At 37.9% G+C, this 22,927-nt stretch overlaps 1 protein-coding gene across 2 annotated transcripts; it reads right to left on the reverse strand.

Moving 5' to 3' along the window:
* Positions 1-863: 863 nt before the first annotated feature.
* LOC140156841 (D-2-hydroxyglutarate dehydrogenase, mitochondrial-like) lies at positions 864-21,753 on the reverse strand. Of its 2 annotated transcripts, XM_072179839.1 has the most exons (9): positions 21,663-21,753; positions 18,064-18,324; positions 14,742-14,928; positions 9,727-9,924; positions 7,586-7,779; positions 5,355-5,523; positions 4,965-5,068; positions 4,124-4,306; positions 865-1,495 (listed from the first exon to the last, which is right to left on the reverse strand). In XM_072179839.1, exons 2-9 carry the CDS (start codon positions 18,313-18,315, stop codon positions 1,055-1,057), a joined length of 1,728 nt encoding a protein of 575 aa, XP_072035940.1. In that variant the 5' UTR covers positions 18,316-18,324; positions 21,663-21,753; the 3' UTR covers positions 865-1,054. The 2 variants fall into 2 exon arrangements, with proteins under 2 accessions (XP_072035938.1, XP_072035940.1); XM_072179837.1 differs by lacking the exons at positions 14,742-14,928; positions 18,064-18,324; positions 21,663-21,753 and adding an exon at positions 10,256-10,348 and having other exon boundaries at positions 864-1,495.
* Between the last annotated feature and the right edge of the window lie 1,174 nt (positions 21,754-22,927).

Genomic DNA, 22,927 nt, shown 5'->3' on the forward strand with positions numbered 1-22,927 from the left:
GTCAACTGAATCAAATAAAATTTTCGTATGTGATGCACAATAAAATAGGCTATGCGCCACATTTTGAAGTTTTTGATTCTGATGTGTATTTCTCGACTTACACTCAATTTTATTCACTCGGTAATTTTTTCTGGGACACCCTGTATACGAATATGTTACCACATACAAATCATAGAATACATTTACTATACCTCATAAATATTTATTAGGTTATCCAGACATTTAATTGGTTAATTACGCCAGCATCTGAGTACGGTATTTTAACTACTTCTCTGCGCCTGTGCAATTACGCGCACGCGGGGAAGTATTAAAAATTTCCACTCCCCTACTACCACACGGTGTGTGACTTTTGCTCACAATTTTACTGTGATAGTGAAAATATTTATGAGGTATAGTAAAACAAATACATGTTCCATTTTGTGGAAGTAGTTAAAACTACTGGCCCCTCGGTGTTGGATGATTTGACTACTTCTCTCCGCCGACGCGTCGGGAAATAGTCAAATCATCCAACACCTCGGGACCAGTAGTTTTGACTACTTCCTCTCAAAACCATGTTGTATTTGTGTAATACAGTACAAATCATACTCATTATAGGCATGAGAGTGATTTCAAGTACATTGATCTATGGGAAAAAAGAATACTTTAACACGATGTTAATGACAAAAAATGATGAAAACATGATCCATTTTAATAATATGTTTGGATGCATTGTGCTATTCCATGTGAAATCCACACTCCATCTGTGTTTTTTAGCTGAAGTCTTCTGCAGAGGGAGTACGGGTTTCAAATAGAAAAGATAATGCTACTGGTAAATAGCCACATTTTGGCTACAGTGAAGCAAAATTCGAAATTTTAGCAAAAATTTGGGTAACAACTGTTTGACAATTTGTATTTAAGTTTTAACTTTTAGTAAATCAACGGGTCCAAATTACATGAAAAATTGGTAGAGCTTTGGGTCCACTTTCAAATTCTCTACAGCACCTCACTACCCAAACCAAACATGCGCACCCCCTGGGTATGGCCCTGGGCATGACACCAAAATAATAGCCAAGTATTATTGTTTAGATGCAGGCTTGCACACTGGTATAGTCTTGTAAGGATTAAGGATACATTTTGGATCCATCTTTGCTTTCATCAATGCCATCAATTCTACTGCAGCATCAGACTTACTATAATAAATATAGTTCCTCTTATTAAAGCCAAGTCCGTGTTCAGCACTAATGCTTCCTTTATGCTTGGCTGTCCACTCATACACAAAGGGCTCCAGTAAATCGGATACGGTTTTATTGAGTGTAGGCGCTACAGCATTTAGATGCAAATTACCGTCTCCAATATGTCCATAACCGACAACTCCTAAAACATTGTCACCAAGACGTTGTCGAGTTTCTATGACGACATCATAGTAGACGTCAAGCGGGAGAGAGATGTCATATTTGTAGACCACTCCGGACTTCATCATCGATTCATTGATTCGTTCCCGGAGTTGCCATAAAGCCTGTAGTGTTCAAAATAAGAAAACAGTTAGGTTTTAACACCTCTTCTCTCATATGAGGCTGGTTTTAACCCTCGAAATATACTGCACCAAAAAAGTATCTTTACACTTGGAAAAATAATCACAATTTCAATACTGAACCATATTGGGGTAAATTTGTTTTTGTAATAGATGCACTATCTAGTCCTGCACATTATTACACCACATTGAATCCAATGTGACCTCAAGAAGTAAAGTTACAAGCAATTGAATAGAAGAAGGTCCAGTTTTAAAAGTGACAAACTGGCCTATACAAGGCGCAAAAAGATTTCAACAAGCGCAACAAAAAGACAACACAGTTTCTTCAATGAAGCTTTATTTAAAGCAGTATTTATTTCAGTTTTTAATTTATTTCAGTTTTGAATAGGCCAGTTTGTCACTTTTAAAACTAGATCTTCGTCTAATCAAATACTTGTAACTTTGCTTCTTGAACTCACATTGAATTCAATGGGGTGTCATAATGTGGCGGATTAGACGGAGCATCTATTGAAAAATGAATTTAACCCAATATGGTTCAGTTTTGAAATTGTGATATAACTGCTAAATTCTAGAAATTTTGGTGAAAATCATGCTTTTTTAAAAACAAATTTGAGCATTTTTCAACCACATTTCATGAATTGGTTAACATTGCTTCCTAGATATCTATTTTTCTTGTTTTTGAAAATTAGAACAAACATTTACTGAACAATTTTTTTGTTTAGCTTCTACCCCCAAATGTTTTTTTTTTAGCATTTTTTCCAAAACTGAGCATTTTTACCAATATTTGACGTCACAGATTGATCCGTCAAGTGTTTGCCATTCTAAATACCTTTATACACGGGCTTCCCAAACTTTTGTTTCCCCGTGACCCAAATTTCATAAAGAAAATTTGGCGCGACCTACAGCACAGGCTTCCCGTTAGTGTGCGTCATTGCGTCCAGACGCGTATTTTACAAATTTGGACGCAAATTCACATGGCTAATCAAGTATTTTGCGTCCATGTCACATGCATTTGGACGCTTGAGACAAAACTTCAAATTTTATCATTAATTGATGATAAAAATAAGAAATTTTATTCTTTTATATTTTTAAGATAATAAAAGCCCCAAAATTTTGACCCACCTGCTGAGAATTGAAGTAAATTCTGCAATATTTGTAAATGCAACGTCAGGAAATCGTGCACTTTTTGCATGCTTTCCGAATGATCGCTGTACAGCTGTTTGATCACATGGCCTGGGGAAGTCCCGATTGATTTGTTTACAAGCAAGCACATGCCGCTAACGTGCGGTGTTTATTTAATTATTTATCACAACCTGACAATATTCAATTTTTAATATTTTAAGTTTATTTTCTCATAAATAATCTAGGTTTCCTTTATTAGTATTCTTGTTACGATGAATAAAAGCAATTTTAAAGACAAAATCCAAATGATAACCCTTTTTCGTATTATTTGTGGCAGCGCGTGTTTTGGTTTTTGTAGCATCAACAACACGTTAATTTAAAAACAGAAATGCGGAAGTGAAAGTACAAACGAAAATTGCTCAAGATTGACAGACTTTGCTCATGTTTTTGCACCTGTTTTTGACCATGTTTCGGACCAAAACTGACACAGAAATGAGAAAAATTATCATAGCGAATGGAGATGGAATATCACGGCGAAAATGCACTTTTTTTTTATTTTAACAATCAACATTTGATGAGGTGTAGACCCGGGGTACGTGTGTATCATCATAATCGTGAATTTCAGATGGACGCACAAAAATCTGTCTGGACGCAAGTTTTTGCAACCTCGTCAGCAAACTTGCGTCATTACGGACGCACATTTTAAAACCTTAACGGGAACCCTGCTACAGCATAATACAAATGCTGTTAGTGTTACTTACTGAAACTTATCAGTGGCTTACAACATGTACCTAAAAATGTCCAAAGCGCATTTGTATTATGCTGTGGGTCGCGCCAAGTTGTTCCGATGACCAGCTCCTAGAATGACTTTACAGGGACAAAATTGGCAATTCCATAACATATTGCTGTTCCAATACTATCTGTAAGAATTTGCTGAATTTTCCTATATTACATTGAGGCTGTACATAAATACCTACCTGTCAATAGTGATGGATACTCAACCCCACCATCCTTCCCTCCCAAAAATCACCCAACAGGGCCCCTAAGATAGCACTGTAATGAACTGGATACCCTGTATAATGATAGCCGTATAATTAAAGACAGAGATAAAAAGAATTTATCGCGTCTGATGTCACTGTCAATTACGATCCTTGATTGGTTTACACAGGTTAATAGATCGATCTATATGGTGCTGATCGGAGAAAAGGAATAGCAGCAAATGGCGAAAAATTATGTACTTTTACAAGGCAAAAAGCAGCTTTTCTAGGCATTGTTGACATGGTGCCTTCACGACAGAAAATTTCCTACTATAAAGACCTAACTTTTGAGATGGTTTGCATGTTTGAAGGTGCAAAATTAACAATAAGACGCGTTCAGCAAGTCATCATCACGACACTTGTAAACAAACCGTGCTCGAGTTAGATTGACAGATGACGTCAGACGCGTAAATTCTTTTTATCTCTGTCTTTAATTATAATAAATCAACCTCACGTATATCTTGGATGGTTCTGTAGCAATAGTACCATCCATAACATATTGCTGTTCCATTACAACTTCCAAGAATTTGTTGAGTTTCTCTTCGTCATGTTGAGCATCTGATCCTGACGTTTCCACGACAACATAAAATGGACATTCACCAAGTGGGTTGCTCAAACCTAGATTAGTTGTAACAAACTGCAGAAAGAAGAAAAAATGGAAAGGTTGATACTGCTTAATAGGCTTCAACATAAAAGATCCAAGTTTTGAAATGTTTTCTCAATATATCAATATAAATTGAGGTTGAGATTGTGTACTTTTTTTAAATGACTTTAGCTTCATCGATGTTCAACTAATCTCACTTCATTCACAATCAACCTATCAATCAATCATTCAATCAATTGGGAGAGCAATTTGGCGCAGCGGTTGTTCCCTCGCCTTGCACCACTGAGGTCCCAGGTTCAAGCCTCGACCGTGCCCAAGGACTGTATATTCTCTTGGTTTATCCCGATCCATGCTCGCTCTCGCAGGTTTTTTCCAGGATCTCCGGTTTCCTCCTGCTTTCAAAAATCATTGATTAGTTGTTGGTTATCAAAAATTTTCTTCACCCAATGGAATTTGGGGAGCTGCACAGATAAATTGTGGATGTTACAATCTAAGTCCAGATAGATCTGCACCGGGTTCGGCGGCAACCGGCCTAGTTGATGAGATCTTATTGTGATGATTCACCATAGTAGCGAAATTTACAGCAGCACTTTGAATCCTCCAAGATCTAAAATAGGCACTATACAAAATCCGATTTTTAAAATCAATCAATCAATCAATCAATCAATCAATCAATCAATCAATATCTTACCTTCATTGATTGCAAATCCATCATTTCAAATGCTGAGAGGATTTCTGCACAGTTGTTTTTACACTCAGAGTAAGTCGCTAGGACATTCTCATAACTGCTGCAACCTGGGTTGGATTTAAAAAAACAATTGCAAAAATAAATACTAAGTTTACTATGAATTATTGTGACAAGGTTTTAACATTTGGAGGGTAATTTTTGCTAAACTATGTACAGAAATATGCAAAATATTGGATATTAACATAAGTGTGAAGACTAGAACTTAATCTCCCACATGTAGATTTCATATGGAGTCCCCCATTCAGGTAACCCCATTTGAAATCACACTCCTTAGGTTTTGATGGGTATTGTATTAAAACTGCAGTGACTGCAGTGTTTACATCAATTACTTACCCAAGAAAGCCAAATTGACAGCCTTAGGTTTTGGTGGGCATTGAATTGATACTGCAGTGACTACTCCAAGTGTTCCTTCTGATCCTATGAAGAGATTTTTCAAGTCATAACCAGTGTTGTCTTTACGTAGTGTTGATAAACAATCAATAATAGTCCCATCTGCTAGAACCTGTTGTTATAAAGATATTGTTAAGGTAGGAGCATCGGATAATAGACCCATGCAGGAAAATAGCCACTATTTCAAATCAGAATTATGTATCCATTTCAAATATGTAACCAATTGAAGATAAGTCTTTACTCCACTGATTTTTAATGTTTCATGAAAATTTAAACAATTCTTATGTTTTTCTTTATTTTTTGAAAATTCCCTAATTTTTTCTACTAATAATTATTGCTAGCCTAGAGGGAATGTGATATGGTCTCCATAGTTTGTGGGGTGGTTAATAAGCCTAATATCTAAATTCTCTCGCCAGATTTTTTGGATAAAGTGTTTATTTTTGAGAAAAATCATTTTTTCTATTTTTAAATTAGGGAAATCTAGAAACACCCATAACTTAAAATAGAAACACTTTATTAAAAAAAGCTGGCGAGAAAAGTTTCTAAATTTAATAACCTTTCATATGACACCTTGTTTGTTATAATTGGCCCTATGGTTAGCTCAGACAATAATTATGAAATTGGGTCATTCAGTGTTTCTAGATCAAATCAAGAAAATTTGAGCAAGTACTAACATTACCTTCAAATATCCCCTATATTACTGACAATATATTGAAAAAAAGTCACTAATATTATTTGGTAACATTTTTGTAATAAAAAGATCCAAAAAGCAGTTCTATAAATGGGATAGAAAGGAGAAAAAATAATATTTAAACATAGTATCCATTTTCAAACTTTTACCAATTTTAGTGAACGAGGCTTAGTGTCAAAACCACTTTATGTGCAAAGTCAATGGGGCTTTCTAATGATAAAAAATGGCATAACTCAAAAACGCTTTGTTGGCAAAAATTAAAACTTGGCAGGCACGTTTTTCTCACCCAATTACACATCCTGTATCATTTTAAACCAAATCTGTGCATGACACCGTAGCCGATGTTTCTACCTTAAGATGTCATTTATGTGCATCTTTCTATTAGGGTTGTACTACTTCACCTTTTTAGTAGTCAGTTAGTCATACCAAATAGTCATTACTAACATGACTCATGATGGCTAAATTGGCGGTCAAAAAGCCTAGTCCACAAAATACACTATAATCCAAAATTGAATTAAAAAGACTAGTTTGCATCTTACATCACTGTCAACCATACTCCTCATAATTGGTTAGTGATGTGTAAAAGGAAGGCTGATCCAACTGGTGCCTTCATCAGAGAAAATAAACAGCAGAAACAGGTGAAAAATTATAGCACTTTTACAGGAAAAAAAACAACTTGTCTAGGCATTGTTCAGATGTTGCCTTCAGGAAAGAAAGTTTAAAGTTGCCAAGACTTAACTTTTGAGATGGTTTGTATGTTTGAAGGTGCAAAATTAATCGTAGGGCATGCATGCTGTTTTATCACTGCATTCAGAAATTTCAATCATCACTACATATCTGTATTTGATTGATAGGAGATGTCACACATAAACCAGTATTTTTATCTCTGGCTCTGATAATAATACGCAATTTACAGTATGTATATATTGCAAGCAATACATTATACAAGTACCCAAAACACATAAAAATTTGATTCAAAACAATTCATTCTGCTCACAAATAAACCTGTTCTCTGTTGACAAGGGGCAGTCATCAGTAAAGGGCACTTTTCAGAGTCACCACTACCTTCCTCTGCTGACAGTGAAGACTGCTCCTTTTCATTCCCTTTTTTGAAAATGTATACTTTTATATACTTATCATCATTACATTTAGAGAAACAAAAAAAAACAATATCTAAATTACTGCCTCGAGGAAGGTATACAGACTATAGTGTAGACTGCTCTTAATGGGCTATTCCAGTTGAAATCCATATACCCACTATAACAGACATGACCTTAATCTTCCACACAGGGAGTATATATTTTAAATTGAGTTACCTGAATGGGGTACTCCTTATAGTCTACACTTCTTGTGTGAAAGATTAAGGTCATGTCTTCCATAGGGGATGTATGGAATTCAAATAGAATAGTCGAATTATCTTTTCCATGTTTGTAAAATCCACCCCCCCCCCCATCTTCATGGCTACATTGATCATGTGACTTACAGCTTCAATTCCTAGTACATTGCCACGTAGTGAGCCATATCTCAAGAGTCGCAGGCCACCGGCATTAGTAGAGATGTTACCCCCTATCTGACAGCTTCCTTTGGCTCCTAGATCTAGTGGCATTATTAAGTCATGATCTTCAAGGTAGGTGCTAAGGCTTTCTAGAATACATCCTGCTTGGCAGACTAAGATACCTAGAAAAATAAAAAACAAATGTTAGCCTTTTGTAAAACAGTTAGATTATGGTGGTATTTCATGCATTTTTTGGAAATCATGGAATGATTTGAGCATGTTTTAAACTGATGAATTGAGTAGGGTAAGGTACGCTTATCACTATGCCTTTTGGGGGCTATCATTTTCTTCGGAAGCGGGGTCCCAAATTTACAAAAAGATGGCGTCAATAAAATTGCAACCCCCTGTTTCGGCAACAAAAATTTTATGACACCACCCCCACCACTGATACACCTTACTCCCTAAACAGGCTAAAATTGTATTGAAATCAATCTTTTTGAATAAAATAAACACTCTATCTGTGGTCATCTTGTGACTCCATACATTTTAATCATCAAAAATTTTATGACCCCCCATTCTTCTTTCCAAAAGTGTATGACCCCCAGTATATTTGGGACCCCCCTTCCAAAGAAAATGATAGCCCATTGTTTGAAGCAAATTAGACATGCAGTTTTAATAAATACATTAATTTAAATTTTCTTTTCATTTTATTCTTTTTATCAATAATCAATTCAGTTAATGAGCTAAAATGACTAAAAAGGCTCATTAAATATGTAATTTTTGCCATTGTTTTGCTAAAATTCAATGCATAATGTTCTATATTTAGATTCAATTTAACCATTTAAAAAAAGTCATACAAGTTATTTCAGTATGTTCGCAAAAAGTGTTCCCCCCCCTCACTGTTTTTGTGTGTGTCATGCATGTGTACAGTGTACTTTTCAAGTCACTGTGGCTCCCAGGGTTATAGGTAAATATACCAAGTCAAAATAACATCATTAGTGAAGTTGAATATATTATAGTATTATGGTTTAACCAAGGCTGGAACAATTCCCAAAGCAAGCTTAAGACTTTATCACTACTATGTAAGCCTGGTACAATTCCCTGAGCAAGCTTAAGACTTTATGATTACCATAAGATTAGCACAATTCTCTAAGCCAGCTGAGGACTAGTTTATGACTATCATAACCTAGTGGATGTAAGCCCAGAGAAGATTTATAAGCAGTCCCATGATATAACTGAAACATCCGGGTACTTGAGAACCAGTCTACTAGAAATTTCAATTGAATGAATACAGCTGTCAAAAGCTTGATGATTCTCTGCGTACACTGTGTGATGAGCGCCCGTGTGTGCGTAACGCGAAGTGAATCCAACCTTGCCAACTCACTCATGATTGGTTAGTATTTTCATTATTGTATCCATGGTCGTGCGTTCGCGTTGTACTTTGAAATACGAGACATACGAAATCAGTCGCATCGCGTACAGCTGTTGGCAGCTGTGTCCATTAAATTGAATTTTTTCTTTTAGTATACCGATTTCTTGTACTTTCAGACTTTTATTCCTCATTCAAATGTGGGTCGATAGTGACAAAAAAGAGCTCATTTGAACTGGGTACCAATGTTCTTTTCAGGGATCATCTCAAAACGCTTATCGACAGTTTTGGACATATTTTGAGTGTTTGAAAATCGCGTCTTTGGAACGGGAATCAACAGTGAGCAATTGTGTGAAACTCTGTGATTACTAGGCTGGTTCTCAAGTACCCGGATGTTTCAGTCTGTTGTATCATGGGATTGCTTATAAATCTTCTCTGATGTAAGCCCATATTCAGCCATAAGCCCACCCCTTATATTTCAAAACATTCTGGAAACAAGGGTGCACTCAGGTATAAGCCCACTAGTAATTTTGGCCAAGTTCTTAATTCAAATCAATGCTTTGCTATCACAAGTACAGATATCAAAAAATATTAGTTCAAAATTGACATTCCATACTTATAACATTGGCATAGATAATAGAAATTACTGGTACATCAGGCATGAATATTAAAATGAATTGGAATGCTTGCATTTTAGAGGGTATGCTTAAACCTGAGTAGTTACAGTATAATGAATGAACAGACTATTTTTTAGCCTTACCTGAGGCTTTGTCAAGATGAATGATGTCATTCATTAGTGATGTTGACAGTACAATTTCATCAAAGACAGGGACACTTCCTCCTACCAGGCCTGTGTTACCTCCTTGTGGCGTCACAGCTAGACATCGAGAGTTGCAGTATGCCAGGATCTCTGACACTTCTTGAGTTGTTTTTGGTTTCAGCATCAACTTGGATGAACCTGTGAGATCAACCAATAAGATATCTGTTCCAAATTTTCTTTTAAAATGCAAACATTTCAGAATTGCACAAATTTGCAACCTTCAGAAATCAACTTCTAATGATGACTAAGAGCAACTTTTGCCTAATTAGAAGTTGACTTCATAATGGTTATTTGAAGCAAGAGTAAGTGATGGCATATAAGTCAAATTCACAATTTGAAGTCAACTACCATGCGAACACCCTGTCAACAAATAATTAATCCTTGCAATCTGAATTCGATGTCACTTCTCTGTGTAAACGGTGTCTTTGTCAGCCTCATTCAGTCTCCCATAGGAGTCAATAGGGCTTACCTCTAGCTAGATACATCCAGTCAGTATTAGCTCCTTCTAGTTCATCCTCATCTGACACCACCCTCCCTGGTAATAGCTTCTTAAAGTACTCTATATCAGCCTCATTCAGTCTCCCATAGGAGTCAATAGGGCTTACCTCTAGCTAGATACATCCAGTCAGTATTAGCTCCTTCTAGTTCATCCTCATCTGACACCACCCTCCTGGTAATAGCTTCTTAAAGTACTCTATATCAGCCTCATTCAGTCTCCCATAGGAGTCAATAGGGCTTACCTCTAACTAGATACATCCAGTCAGTATTAGCTCCTTCTAGTTCATCCTCATCTGACACTACCCTCCCTGGTAATAGCTTCTTAAAGTACTCTATATCAGCCTCATTCAGTCTCCCATAGGAGTCAATAGGGCTTACCTCTAGCTAGATACATCCAGTCAGTATTAGCTCCTTCTAGTTCATCCTCATCTGACACTACCCTCCCTGGTAATAGCTTCTTAAAGTACTCTATATCAGCCTCATTCAGTCTCCCATAGGAGTCAATAGGGCTTACCTCTAGCTAGATACATCCAGTCAGTATTAGCTCCTTCTAGTTCATCCTCATCTGACACCACCCTCCCTGGTAATAGCTTCTTAAAGTACTCCATATCAGCCTCATTCAGTCTCCCATAGGAGTCAATAGGGCTTACCTCTAGCTAGATACATCCAGTCAGTATTAGCTCCTTCTAGTTCATCCTCATCTGACACCACCCTCCCTGGTAATAGCTTCTTAAAGTACTCTATATCAGCCTCATTCAGTTTCCCATAGGAGTCAATAGGGCTTACCTCTAGCTAGATACATCCAGTCAGTATTAGCTCCTTCTAGTTCATCCTCATCTGACACTACCCTCCCTGGTAATAGCTTCTTAAAGTACTCTATATCAGCCTCATTCAGTCTCCCATAGGAGTCAATAGGGCTTACCTCTAGCTAGATACATCCAGTCAGTATTAGCTCCTTCTAGTTCATCCTCATCTGACACCACCCTCCCTGGTAATAGCTTCTTAAAGTACTCTATATCAGCCTCATTCAGTTTCCCATAGGAGTCAATAGGGCTTACCTCTAGCTAGATACATCCAGTCAGTATTAGCTCCTTCTAGTTCATCTTCATCTGACACTACTCTCCCTGGTAATAGCTTCTTAAAGTACTCTATATCAGCCTCATTCAGTCTCCCATAGGAGTCAATAGGGCTTACCTCTAGCTAGATACATCCAGTCAGTATTAGCTCCTTCTAGTTCATCCTCATCTGACACTACCCTCCCTGGTAATAGCTTCTTAAAGTACTCCATATCAGCCTCATTCAGTCTCCCATAGGAGTCAATAGGGCTTACCTCTAGCTAGATACATCCGGTCAGTATTAGCTCCTTCTAGTTCATCCTCATCTGACACCACCCTCCCTGGTAATAGCTTCTTAAAGTACTCTATATCAGCCTCATTCAGTCTCCCATAGGAGCCAATAGGGCTTACCTCTAGCTAGATACATCCAGTCAGTATAAGCTCCTTCTAGTTCATCCTCATCTGACACCACCCTCCCTGGTAATAGCTTCTTAAAGTACTCTATATCAGCCTCATTCAGTCTCCCATAGGAGTCAATAGGGCTTACCTCTAGCTAGATACATCCAGTCAGTATTAGCTCCTTCTAGTTCATCCTCATCTGACACCACCCTCCCTGGTAATAGCTTCTTAAAGTACTCTATATCAGCCTCATTCAGTCTCCCATAGGAGTCAATAGGGCTTACCTCTAGCTAGATACATCCAGTCAGTATTAGCTCCTTCTAGTTCATCCTCATCTGACACTACCCTCCCTGGTAATAGCTTCTTAAAGTACTCCATATCAGCCTCATTCAGTCTCCCATAGGAGTCAATAGGGCTTACCTCTAGCTAGATACATCCAGTCAGTATTAGCTCCTTCTAGTTCATCCTCATCTGACACTACTCTCCCTGGTAATAGCTTCTTAAAGTACTCTATATCAGCCTCATTCAGTCTCCCATAGGAGTCAATAGGGCTTACCTCTAGCTAGATACATCCAGTCAGTATTAGCTCCTTCTAGTTCATCCTCATCTGACACCACCCTCCCTGGTAAAAGCTTTTCAAAGTACTCTATATCAGCCTCATTCAGTCTCCCATAGGAGTCAATAGGGCTTACCTCTAGCTAGATACATCCAGTCAGTATTAGCTCCTTCTAGTTCATCCTCATCTGACACCACCCTCCCTGGTAATAGCTTCTTAAAGTACTCTATATCAGCCTCATTCAGTCTCCCATAGGAGTCAATAGGGCTTACCTCTAGCTAGATACATCCAGTCAGTATTAGCTCCTTCTAGTTCATCCTCATCTGACACTACCCTCCCTGGTAATAGCTTCTTAAAGTACTCCATATCAGCCTCATTCAGTCTCCCATAGGAGTCAATAGGGCTTACCTCTAGCTAGATACATCCAGTCAGTATTAGCTCCTTCTAGTTCATCCTCATCTGACACCACCCTCCCTGGTAATAGCTTCTTAAAGTACTCCTATATCAGCCTCATTCAGTCTCCCATAGGAGTCAATAGGGCTTACCTCTAGCTAGATACATCCAGTCAGTATTAGCTCCTTCTAGTTCCTCCTCATCTGACACCACCCTCCCTGGTAATAGCTTCTTAAAGTACTCTATATCAGCCTCATTCAGTCTCCCATAGGAGTCAATAGGGCTTACCTCTAGCTAGATACATCCAGTCAGTATTAGCTCCTTCTAGTTCATCCTCATCTGACACTACCTCCCTGGTAATAGCTTCTTAAAGTACTCCATATCAGCCTCATTCAGTCTCCCATAGGAGTCAATAGGGCTTACCTCTAGCTAGATACATCCAGTCAGTATTAGCTCCTTCTAGTTCATCCTCATCTGACACTACTCTCCCTGGTAATAGCTTCTTAAAGTACTCTATATCAGCCTCATTCAGTCTCCCATAGGAGTCAATAGGGCTTACCTCTAGCTAGATACATCCAGTCAGTATTAGCTCCTTCTAGTTCATCCTCATCTGACACCACCCTCCCTGGTAAAAGCTTTTCAAAGTACTCTATATCAGCCTCATTCAGTCTCCCATAGGAGTCAATAGGGCTTACCTCTAGCTAGATACATCCAGTCAGTATTAGCTCCTTCTAGTTCATCCTCATCTGACACCACCCTCCCTGGTAATAGCTTCTTAAAGTACTCTATATCAGCCTCATTCAGTCTCCCATAGGAGTCAATAGGGCTTACCTCTAGCTAGATACATCCAGTCAGTATTAGCTCCTTCTAGTTCATCCTCATCTGACACTACCCTCCCTGGTAATAGCTTCTTAAAGTACTCCATATCAGCCTCATTCAGTCTCCCATAGGAGTCAATAGGGCTTACCTCTAGCTAGATACATCCAGTCAGTATTAGCTCCTTCTAGTTCATCCTCATCTGACACCACCCTCCCTGGTAATAGCTTCTTAAAGTACTCTATATCAGCCTCATTCAGTCTCCCATAGGAGTCAATTGGGCTTACCTCTAGCTAGATACATCCAGTCAGTATTAGCTCCTTCTAGTTCATCCTAATCTGACACCACCCTCCCTGGTAATAGCTTCTTAAAGTACTCCATATCAGCCTCATTCAGTCTCCCATAGGAGTCAATAGGGCTTACCTCTAGCTAGATACATCCAGTCAGTATTAGCTCCTTCTAGTTCATCCTCATCTGACACTACCCTCCCTGGTAATAGCTTCTTAAAGTACTTTATATCAGCCTCATTCAGTCTCCCATAGGAGTCAATAGGGCTTACCTCTAGCTAGATACATCCAGTCAGTATTAGCTCCTTCTAGTTCATCCTCATCTGACACCACTCTCCCTGGTAATAGCTTCTTAAAGTACTCTATATCAGCCTCATTCAGTCTCCCATAGGAGTCAATAGGGCTTACCTCTAGCTAGATACATCCAGTCAGTATTAGCTCCTTCTAGTTCATCCTCATCTGACACCACCTCCCTGGTAATAGCTTCTTAAAGTACTCCATATCAGCCTCATTCAGTCTCCCATAGGAGTCAATAGGGCTTACCTCTAGCTAGATACATCCAGTCAGTATTAGCTCCTTCTAGTTCCTCCTCATCTGACACCACCCTCCCTGGTAATAGCTTCTTAAAGTACTCCATATCAGCCTCATTCAGTCTCCCATAGGAGTCAATAGGGCTTACCTCTAGCTAGATACATCCAGTCAGTATTAGCTCCTTCTAGTTCATCCTCATCTGACACCACCCTCCCTGGTAATAGCTTTTCAAAATACTCTATATCAGCCTCATTCAGTCTCCCATAGGAGTCAATAGGGCTTACCTCTAGCTAGATACATCCAGTCAGTATTAGCTCCTTCTAGTTCATCCTCATCTGACACCACCCTCCCTGGTAAAAGCTTTTCAAAGTACTCTATATCAGCCTCATTCAGTCTCCCATAGGAGCCAATAGGGCTTACCTCTAGCTAGATACATCCAGTCAGTATTAGCTCCTTCTAGTTCATCCTCATCTGACACCACCCTCCCTGGTAAAAGCTTTACAAAGTACTCTATATCAGCCTCATTCAGTCTCCCATATGAATCATTTCTCTTCAGTTGTGGAAACCTTTCACTCGTCAGCTGTACTTTGTGTGTGTCACTTGAGGCCTTTGAAAGAAAAAAAAGTGCAGTGATTTATAGTGCCATCAACCCACAAGCTCTCAGCACACTTAAGGGGTACTACACCCCTGGATAATTTATGTATATTTTGCATTTTTCTCAAAACTAATAACACAGTGGTAAAAAGTTATGTATATTATAGGGGCAAGGAATCCAATTACAACACTGGAATTTCAGTGACCCAAGACAAGCGGTTCATTATTTATGATAAGAAATAAGGTACAGCTAGGATGTACCTCATTTTCTACCATAGATACTGAACCACTTGTCTTGAGTCACTGAAATTTCAGCGTAGTAATTGGATTCCTTGCCCCAATAATATACATAACTTTTTTTACTAGTGTGTTATCATTTTTGAGAAAATGCAAAAATAGTCTAAATTTACCACAGGGGTGTAGTACCCCTTAACAGATTTGTTGAACACTCTAGTCAATGACACAATGTTTATATACGAACCATTTAGCAACCGTTTAGCACCCTCAGCACCTGACTGCCCTACATGTACCATAACAATAGGAAGTAATGGACAATTTTATGTTATTGAGATATGGGACAAAAACCCCAAAAGAAGTTTAGTTCATTTGTTGTCCTATAGATGTGTTGAGTAGGTACTACACTGTGAGTTAAAAAAACATCTTTTTAATAGAATTCAATGGGATTTGCTATAGCTCAGGGGGCAGCTGATATCTTGGTGGTAACAGTTTTGCAATAGAATATGGGATGTTAAAATCATCCTCTGGATTTTGCCTATCGGGCCAATGGCTTGAACCAATGTGTCACCTTATTGCTATCATTTTGTTCAAGTTGAAATCCATACACCCTCTATGGAAGACATGTCCTTAATAATCTTCCACACAGAGAGTGTGAAATCCAAATGGGTTTACTTGAATAAGTGACTCTATTCACACCCGTTGCACGAGAGATGTCTTCCATAAGGCAAAAAAAAAAGATTGTTTGCTTGTCCTCCATCGACCAACCCTATTCTGGAAATTTTTTGTTTTTGTTTGCAAATGAATACCGATTACCGACCCTACCTTTGGAATTCCAGGAAAAGTTTTTTTCTTTCAACATTTTTGACATCCTGAAAAGTTTTAAAGTCATTTTTTTACAGTTTCTGCATACTTCCAAACTGTTTTAAAGACATGAATAAGTATAGAGTACAGGGGCAGATTCTATTTTCAATAGGACGGGGCACCATATTGGCGGGCATATGCTTTTGTGGGCGCCAAGCCAAGGCGGCTCGGTGCCCACACAAAGACAGGCGCAACTCTGCACCCCCCCTAAATCCGCCTCTGCAGTAGAGAAATATCCCAATTCATAACTATTTGGGCTATTTCTTTTAAGCTAATTAAAGCCTTTAAACAGTCATATTTTGGCTATGACCTTTAAAAAATAAAATATATAAAAAAATAATCCTGACCAACCGACCCAATTCTAAAAAAGTTGGGAGGACAAGGAAACTTTTCTTGGCCTAATGGGGTTTATGCATTTCAATTGAAATAGCCCATTCAAGATAGCCATGTGCCATGTGATAGGCCTACAAATGTACATATTTTATCAGTTTGTCAATACAAGGTCTGTAATCCTTGTACATTTGTAAACACTGGTTGAACTTTGGATACATCCAGGAGGAAAAAAGTCCAATATAGCTGCCCTATAGAGATTTGGACTGATTTCTGTATTCTATATTGTGCACATCCAAAACTATGACATCTGGCAGCTATTGCAGAGAGGGCGTTCTTGCCCTAAACCATTAACATGTATCTAAGAATACCCCACAGTACAATAGATGCCTAATCTCATCATAGACTAATGGTAATGAATCATTAGTTTTCAACTGTCACCCATATCATATTCATTTTTGGCAAATTTGTCATTATTTTGAATAAGATGCACTTTTTTTACATAATGATTGGTGACATTGTAAATTGAACCAGGTGTGTAAAACAAAATAAGCTACCAATAACTTTTTTAATAAAGTAAATTTTGATTTTAATTTGTCAACAACATATTATTTTTAAATGTCTCAGGGACAACTTAGAATAACTGTGAACCCTTAAAAAGCCTTTTTTGCCAAATATTATAAAATATTATTAGTAACAACAGGAAAGTTTTCTAGTCATTTTAAGCCAAACTTATGAGGTCAAATGAAAGAAAACTCACTTACTGCATGTATCTTAGCTGCTTAACTGTAGTGTTTTAAGGATTTAAGGTTAGCAACTATTTTAAACTGTTGCGTAATGGTAGTGAGCTTTGGCAAAATTGCATTGATCATTTCATAGTTTAGTGTGTAGAAGAAATCAAATATCACAGATATACTTTTGTAGGTCCTGTGGTTCTTGAGTTATATTGTAAAGAGGGTTGAAACAACAACACTTTGGTAAAACGTACATAACTCAATAACAACAATAAATCAAGCAAGTTTTCAAAGTATTATATGTGATTTTGAATGAACTTTTGCAAAACATTATAATATATTGATTTAGACAATGAAAATCAATTTTTTGATTGCTTAGACCAAGAAAAGACCATGTTGCCCTAAAGTCACAATTATGATTTTAATTCAAAATTGCTCTGTGTCCTAAAAATACAATGGATTTGTCTGAATCTAATTAGGCATCAGTTGAGACATGTCTAAAAATTAAAAATACGCCAATAAATCAGGTTTGAAAAAAAATGACCAAACTCATTTTAAAAGATTGTATATTTAATTATGATCATTTACCTCTCGTACCCGAGTACCATCATGGCAAGGTCAGGAACAAATATATCAATCCTAAATGCTATCTCTCTGGAGTGGTAAATACATAAATGTACATCCTTGTATGCCCCATGTGAGTCCCATCCTGCAAAACTACCCCCTTTTTATTAACCCTACCCGTGACACTGCTCCTGCTTTAATATGGTACGTCAGGCCTTATATTAAGTATGCCTGGACCAGGAGCTAAAATGAGCTCTACGTCCCGAAGATGTCTCCTGGTCCTATAGTTTGTAGTGTAAAATGTTGGATACACCAGGATCCAAAACTGGCCAATCATGGGGTGAAAAAAAACCTGGGTGCCTGCTTAATATAAGCCTTGGTGCTACAGGTTTTGGATAACATGCTAAAGGTGCATTACTTACCTCATTTGAATTATGCCTTGTGGTACAGGAATTGATTGGGGAAACATATCTGTGTCCATGTAAGGTGGATAATAATGAGGCACTAGCTCCCTTCTGACAAAATTGGGGCAGTGCAGAGCTATGGATCCTGTGCCTATATGCCTGCTGCGATACACAGTTGGTAAGTGAGCTAAGTATTGGCGCATTCTTGGCAAACCTAGAGAGTAGCAGTTTGCAGCACAAAGGATGGTGGAAGACATGTGACATCTGCATTTTGTTGATCTGCAACAAACAAATAATACTCTGTCAGTAAATAATTAGTTGTACAATTGTACAAAATATACATTTTGATACCGTACCGGCCTAAAATTTTGTGCGCAAATAAAAAACCACATACTGCCATATAGGGATGTATACATGGCATACAATTGATTCACAGTAAGAATTGTTTCAATTGAATGAACACGGCTTTATCAGGGCTGTCAACTTTTTGGAATTGCTTGTCGTGAGACAGAGGCGTACCGGGATTTGCCGACTCCCATGTTCATTTTGTACCATGATTAGTTGAGCCACGGCGCTCAAGAATGTGAAAAGCGGGGAGGGTAGGAGCAACAAATTATTCATGATGATGCGTGAGATTTTACTCATTTTCCAGCTTTTTGTGTGAGATTTACTACCTAGGCGTGAGATTATACTACCTTGGCGTGAGACCGTGAGAAAGTGACCCAATCGTGAGACTCACGGCCAATGCGTGAGAGTTGACAGCCCTGGGCTTTATACAGCTGTACTAAACCCAACCACAATCGTATATTGTGTATTTAAAACTACAAAGCGAACGCTGGATCTTACCTTTTTTTTGACACTAGCCAGTAGGGCATGTAACTATAAAAAGTTACACGCCTGACATAAATTATACCGAAAATATTGTAATAATAAGTGTGAAAAAGAAGATGATAGACAACAGTCTAGTAAGTTTAATACTCGGCAGTCCACACTTTTTAAAGCGTGCCACTTTGCAATTCAGAAAATCAATAAAAGCGTGGGGGTTTAAACTTTGTGGGTAAAAAGCGTGGAATGATATAAATCGTGGGATTAAAATAAAAAGCGTGGGGATTGTTCCACTTACACTATATTTTTATTGAATGATAAAATAATCATAGTTTCCAAGAAAAATCGTCAAACTTGCACACCATATTGCAAGATAGAATTCCATTTGATACCTGCGCTTATTGTACAAAATATCCTCCCAAAGCCCTGCCAAAACTCATACATGTAATACGCAAATGTCCAATTTTCTATGACATGTTACGATGTGTGTTAGTTTATTCTTTACATCGATCGTATATTAATGAGTGACATCATTAATCATGCATCTACGATTGAGCGAAGAAGAGTAGGATATAGTGTTTCACTGAACACAGCGATCGAGATGAGATCAGTTTCATGACAAGAACAACCATGGAACGCCAAAAAAAAAAAAAAAAAGTACAGTTAATAATAATGTTTATTATATACAGTACAGTATGTACCGTAGTAGTTTTTCACAATTTGCATTGTTCACGTAATGTATCAACTTAATGGAGAGAAAAACATCAGACTTTTACACAAGTATGGGAACAGAATTCGGCATACTTGATCTATGGTACCGGTACATGTACTTAAAACCAAAATGTGTAATTATACAAAACGGGAAATACCCTGAAATTTATGAATGGAAATAGGTCTTGGCAGCGTCTTCGTACAATTGGAAATTCCGATCTTTCTTCAAGATGGCGTGGCCCTTGGAAGATGACAGGGCCGACTGTATTAAATCAATCACCATTAATGAAAGGAATTGATGAGTGCAAAATATGTTATTTTTGTTCCATTTCATGAGTTTCTTTGTGGATTTAAAGCCTCTGGACATCTTTTAATGAGTGATTTGACACCAGACATGGTATAATAAATCGCGAGTATTTCAATTTTTATAGCATATGGTCTTGAATTTTCAGATCATGAAAATTGTGAGGAAAATCGATTTATCAATTTTTATAGATAGGCCTATTGAGTGGCCAATATATCGATTTTTTAAAATCTTGACATCAACGGTCCCTACTATGTCAGCAGGCTGTGTTCAATTGAAATTTCTACTGTACAGTGTACATGTAGTCATGGTTATGATATTTCCTGTTGCAACGTTCCTTTTTGTGCATTAATCATCGTGTATATGCGCGCGTTGTCAAGCTTGTGCATGCCATATAGGACCCCGTGGAAAATAATACGCACTGGACGGCTGACAGTACGCTTAATTTGTAAAAGGAAATCAAACTGCATCATTTTATATATCAAATTAAAGCCCTAGAGTAAAGAAAGCCAAAACTGAAAACCTTTTTGTCATAGCACTTTCCGTAGCAAAGTTACATCTTGTCAAAGATTAACTTTCATCAAAAAGATTCAGCTAACACAACAGCTGTTAGAGGTAGTCACAGTCGTTGTATTGATGGACCCTGCGCCACTTGTAGGCTGCAAAACGTGGTTCCGACATATTCTAATGACGGCGGAATAAATGTAAAGCACTTTGAGGCTGTTTACGGCATAAAGCGCTATATAAATATCTACATTTATTTATTTTATTTTTTTGTTTCTAGATCTTTCTTAGTCTCATGATAGCAGCTTTTCTATGTGGAACTGCTATCAAAATCCCTCTAAAATTCCATGTGTGCGAGTGTCTCATCACCATAAAAAATCATATATTTGGGTCAAGTGAAGTATAGACAACATGTTTATGTAGGTTTCCTTGACCTGCCTGTTCTTTTAAATTTCTATATGTAAATATGTATTGTCAACTTATTTATATTGTATTCTCTAGGCGAATTTCAATTTGGCTGACGAGCAAATGTGTTAACAAGGTTTGCCTGGCATACCTATGTATTGTTAGTCATGTTAGTAATGAAAATGTAGGTAACCCAGGCAAACCTTAGTGAACACATTTGCTAGTCAGTCAAATTCGCCGACAATGTCAATGCATTTTTACATAGAAATTTAAAACAAGTGCCCGAAGAAAGAAACCTACATAAATATGTTTTCTATACTTCACTTGACCCAAATATGTGATTTTTTATAGTGATAAGTCACCCGCACATGGAATTTTAGAGGATTTGGATAGCAGTTCCATTAAAAAAAAGCTGCTATCATAATGAGACTTAAGATCTAGAAACACCCCGAAATGCCCTTTTGGGGAATTTTGCTAGCTGAAACTTTTTGATGAAAGTCAATCTTTGACAAGATGTAACTTTGCTACGGAAAGTGCTATGAAAAAATGGTTTTCAGTTTAGGCTTTGTTTACAAGGGCTTTAATTTGATATATGAAATGATGCAGTTTGATGGCAAATTTGAATTCACCTAGGATACCTAGAAAATGAATGAAATGAAAAAGCATGCTTATAAAGCGCATTTCGTCAAATGACCCCATGCGCTGTAACAAAATCTTACACTGACACTCACTTAAAACTGTGTGTAAGTAAGCTTACACGGACGTACACATAGACATCAAGTTTAAATGAGTTCCATCCATAAACTGACACCGACAAATCTCTTTACAATAAATAACTTATCTTTACTACAAACACAAAAGATCCTACCTGTTCACAATATTAGCTTGACGTGATAATTTGACATTCTATTGGGCAAAAACCTGGGCAAAAAAATACATACTTTCCTCTTTTCGCAAACGAAACGGGCTGTGATTAATTTTGGTTATTATTTGCAGCGCGTAGGATAAAAGAGGGCGCGCACTCAAAAAATTACATCAGACCATCAGACCCTGATCAGACTACCACTGAATTACTGGAATTACATCCTTGGTTTGATTTTGCTTATGCTCCCGTGATATGGAGAATACTTTCAGCCAAATTGGGCGAAGTTTGAAATTTTCACCCCAGATGACCTTTGACCTCGGATGACCTTGATGTAATTTTTTCTTAAACACCTCATACGAAGTTTGAGCCCGATAGGACAAAGTTTGAAATCCATGACCTTTGACTTCGGATGACCTCCATATGTTTTTCATGCTCCCCTCATACGAAGGATTCCACCCACCAAGTTTGACCCCCGATCGGACAAAGTTTGAAATTTGACCCTTCCGTAATGACCTTTGACCTCGGTTGACCTTGATTTCATTTCGCGCATATATTTCCCTCGTATCAAGGATTCCACTCACCAAGTTTGAGCCCGATTGGACAAAGTTTGAAATTTTGACCTTTGACCTCCGATGACCGTTAAACCCGCCCGGTCAACATGTTTTTTCCCGGTACCGATCCATATCCAAAATATTGCATCGATGCGGTGAAGCGCGGTGGAACGCATAGCCGGACACACAGACAGGCACCGCGTATAGGCCTAGGCCTATCGCGAATTTCAGTCACAAAATCAAAATGATTTGATATCAGAAGGACATTCCCTGTATTCAGAATGTAATTTGGTGCATGTCTGATGGTCCCACCCACAGGTCTATCAAAATACTGTGCAAACGTCGCTATCCGATCCCTTAACCCTAGAACTACTGAGCCATATAACACGGACTACGAAGGGGGGAGGGGGGAGGTTGTTGAAACCCCCTAATTTTCAATTATAAACGTCGCTATGACGTCATAATGTGAGGGTGCCCATGCAAATTTGGGAAATTCTGGCTATGTACAAAAATATAGGCAAAATTGTAAAAAGTAAAAAGTCAGTAGCTCTTGGAATAATTTCATACGAGTGAAATGAAAATCATTGGGGCCTCACCAACCGCCCCTCTATGGTCATTTTTGATAGCCGGTCCTACCCCCGGGTAAGGTGCTGGGGTAAAAAGTTTATCACTAAAATGAGCGCAAAGGATGGATCTACGATTAGCTTAGGTCGTTTG

This window comes from Amphiura filiformis, chromosome 7, assembly GCF_039555335.1.
Source record: "Amphiura filiformis chromosome 7, Afil_fr2py, whole genome shotgun sequence".
Taxonomy (NCBI): domain Eukaryota; kingdom Metazoa; phylum Echinodermata; class Ophiuroidea; order Amphilepidida; family Amphiuridae; genus Amphiura; species Amphiura filiformis.

Excerpts from the sequence above, each read along its gene's own strand:
- LOC140156841 (XM_072179839.1), bottom strand. The coding sequence starts at position 18,315 with ATGCAGATGTCACATGTCTTCCACCATCCTTTGTGCTGCAAACTGCTA. Across the intron at positions 14,929-18,063 it reads CAAGGCATAATTCAAATGAG|GCCTCAAGTGACACACACAA; the intron begins GTAAGTAATGCA and ends TTTCTTTCAAAG. Across the intron at positions 4,307-4,964 it reads TGGATTTGCAATCAATGAAG|TTTGTTACAACTAATCTAGG; the intron begins GTAAGATATTGA and ends TTCTTTCTGCAG.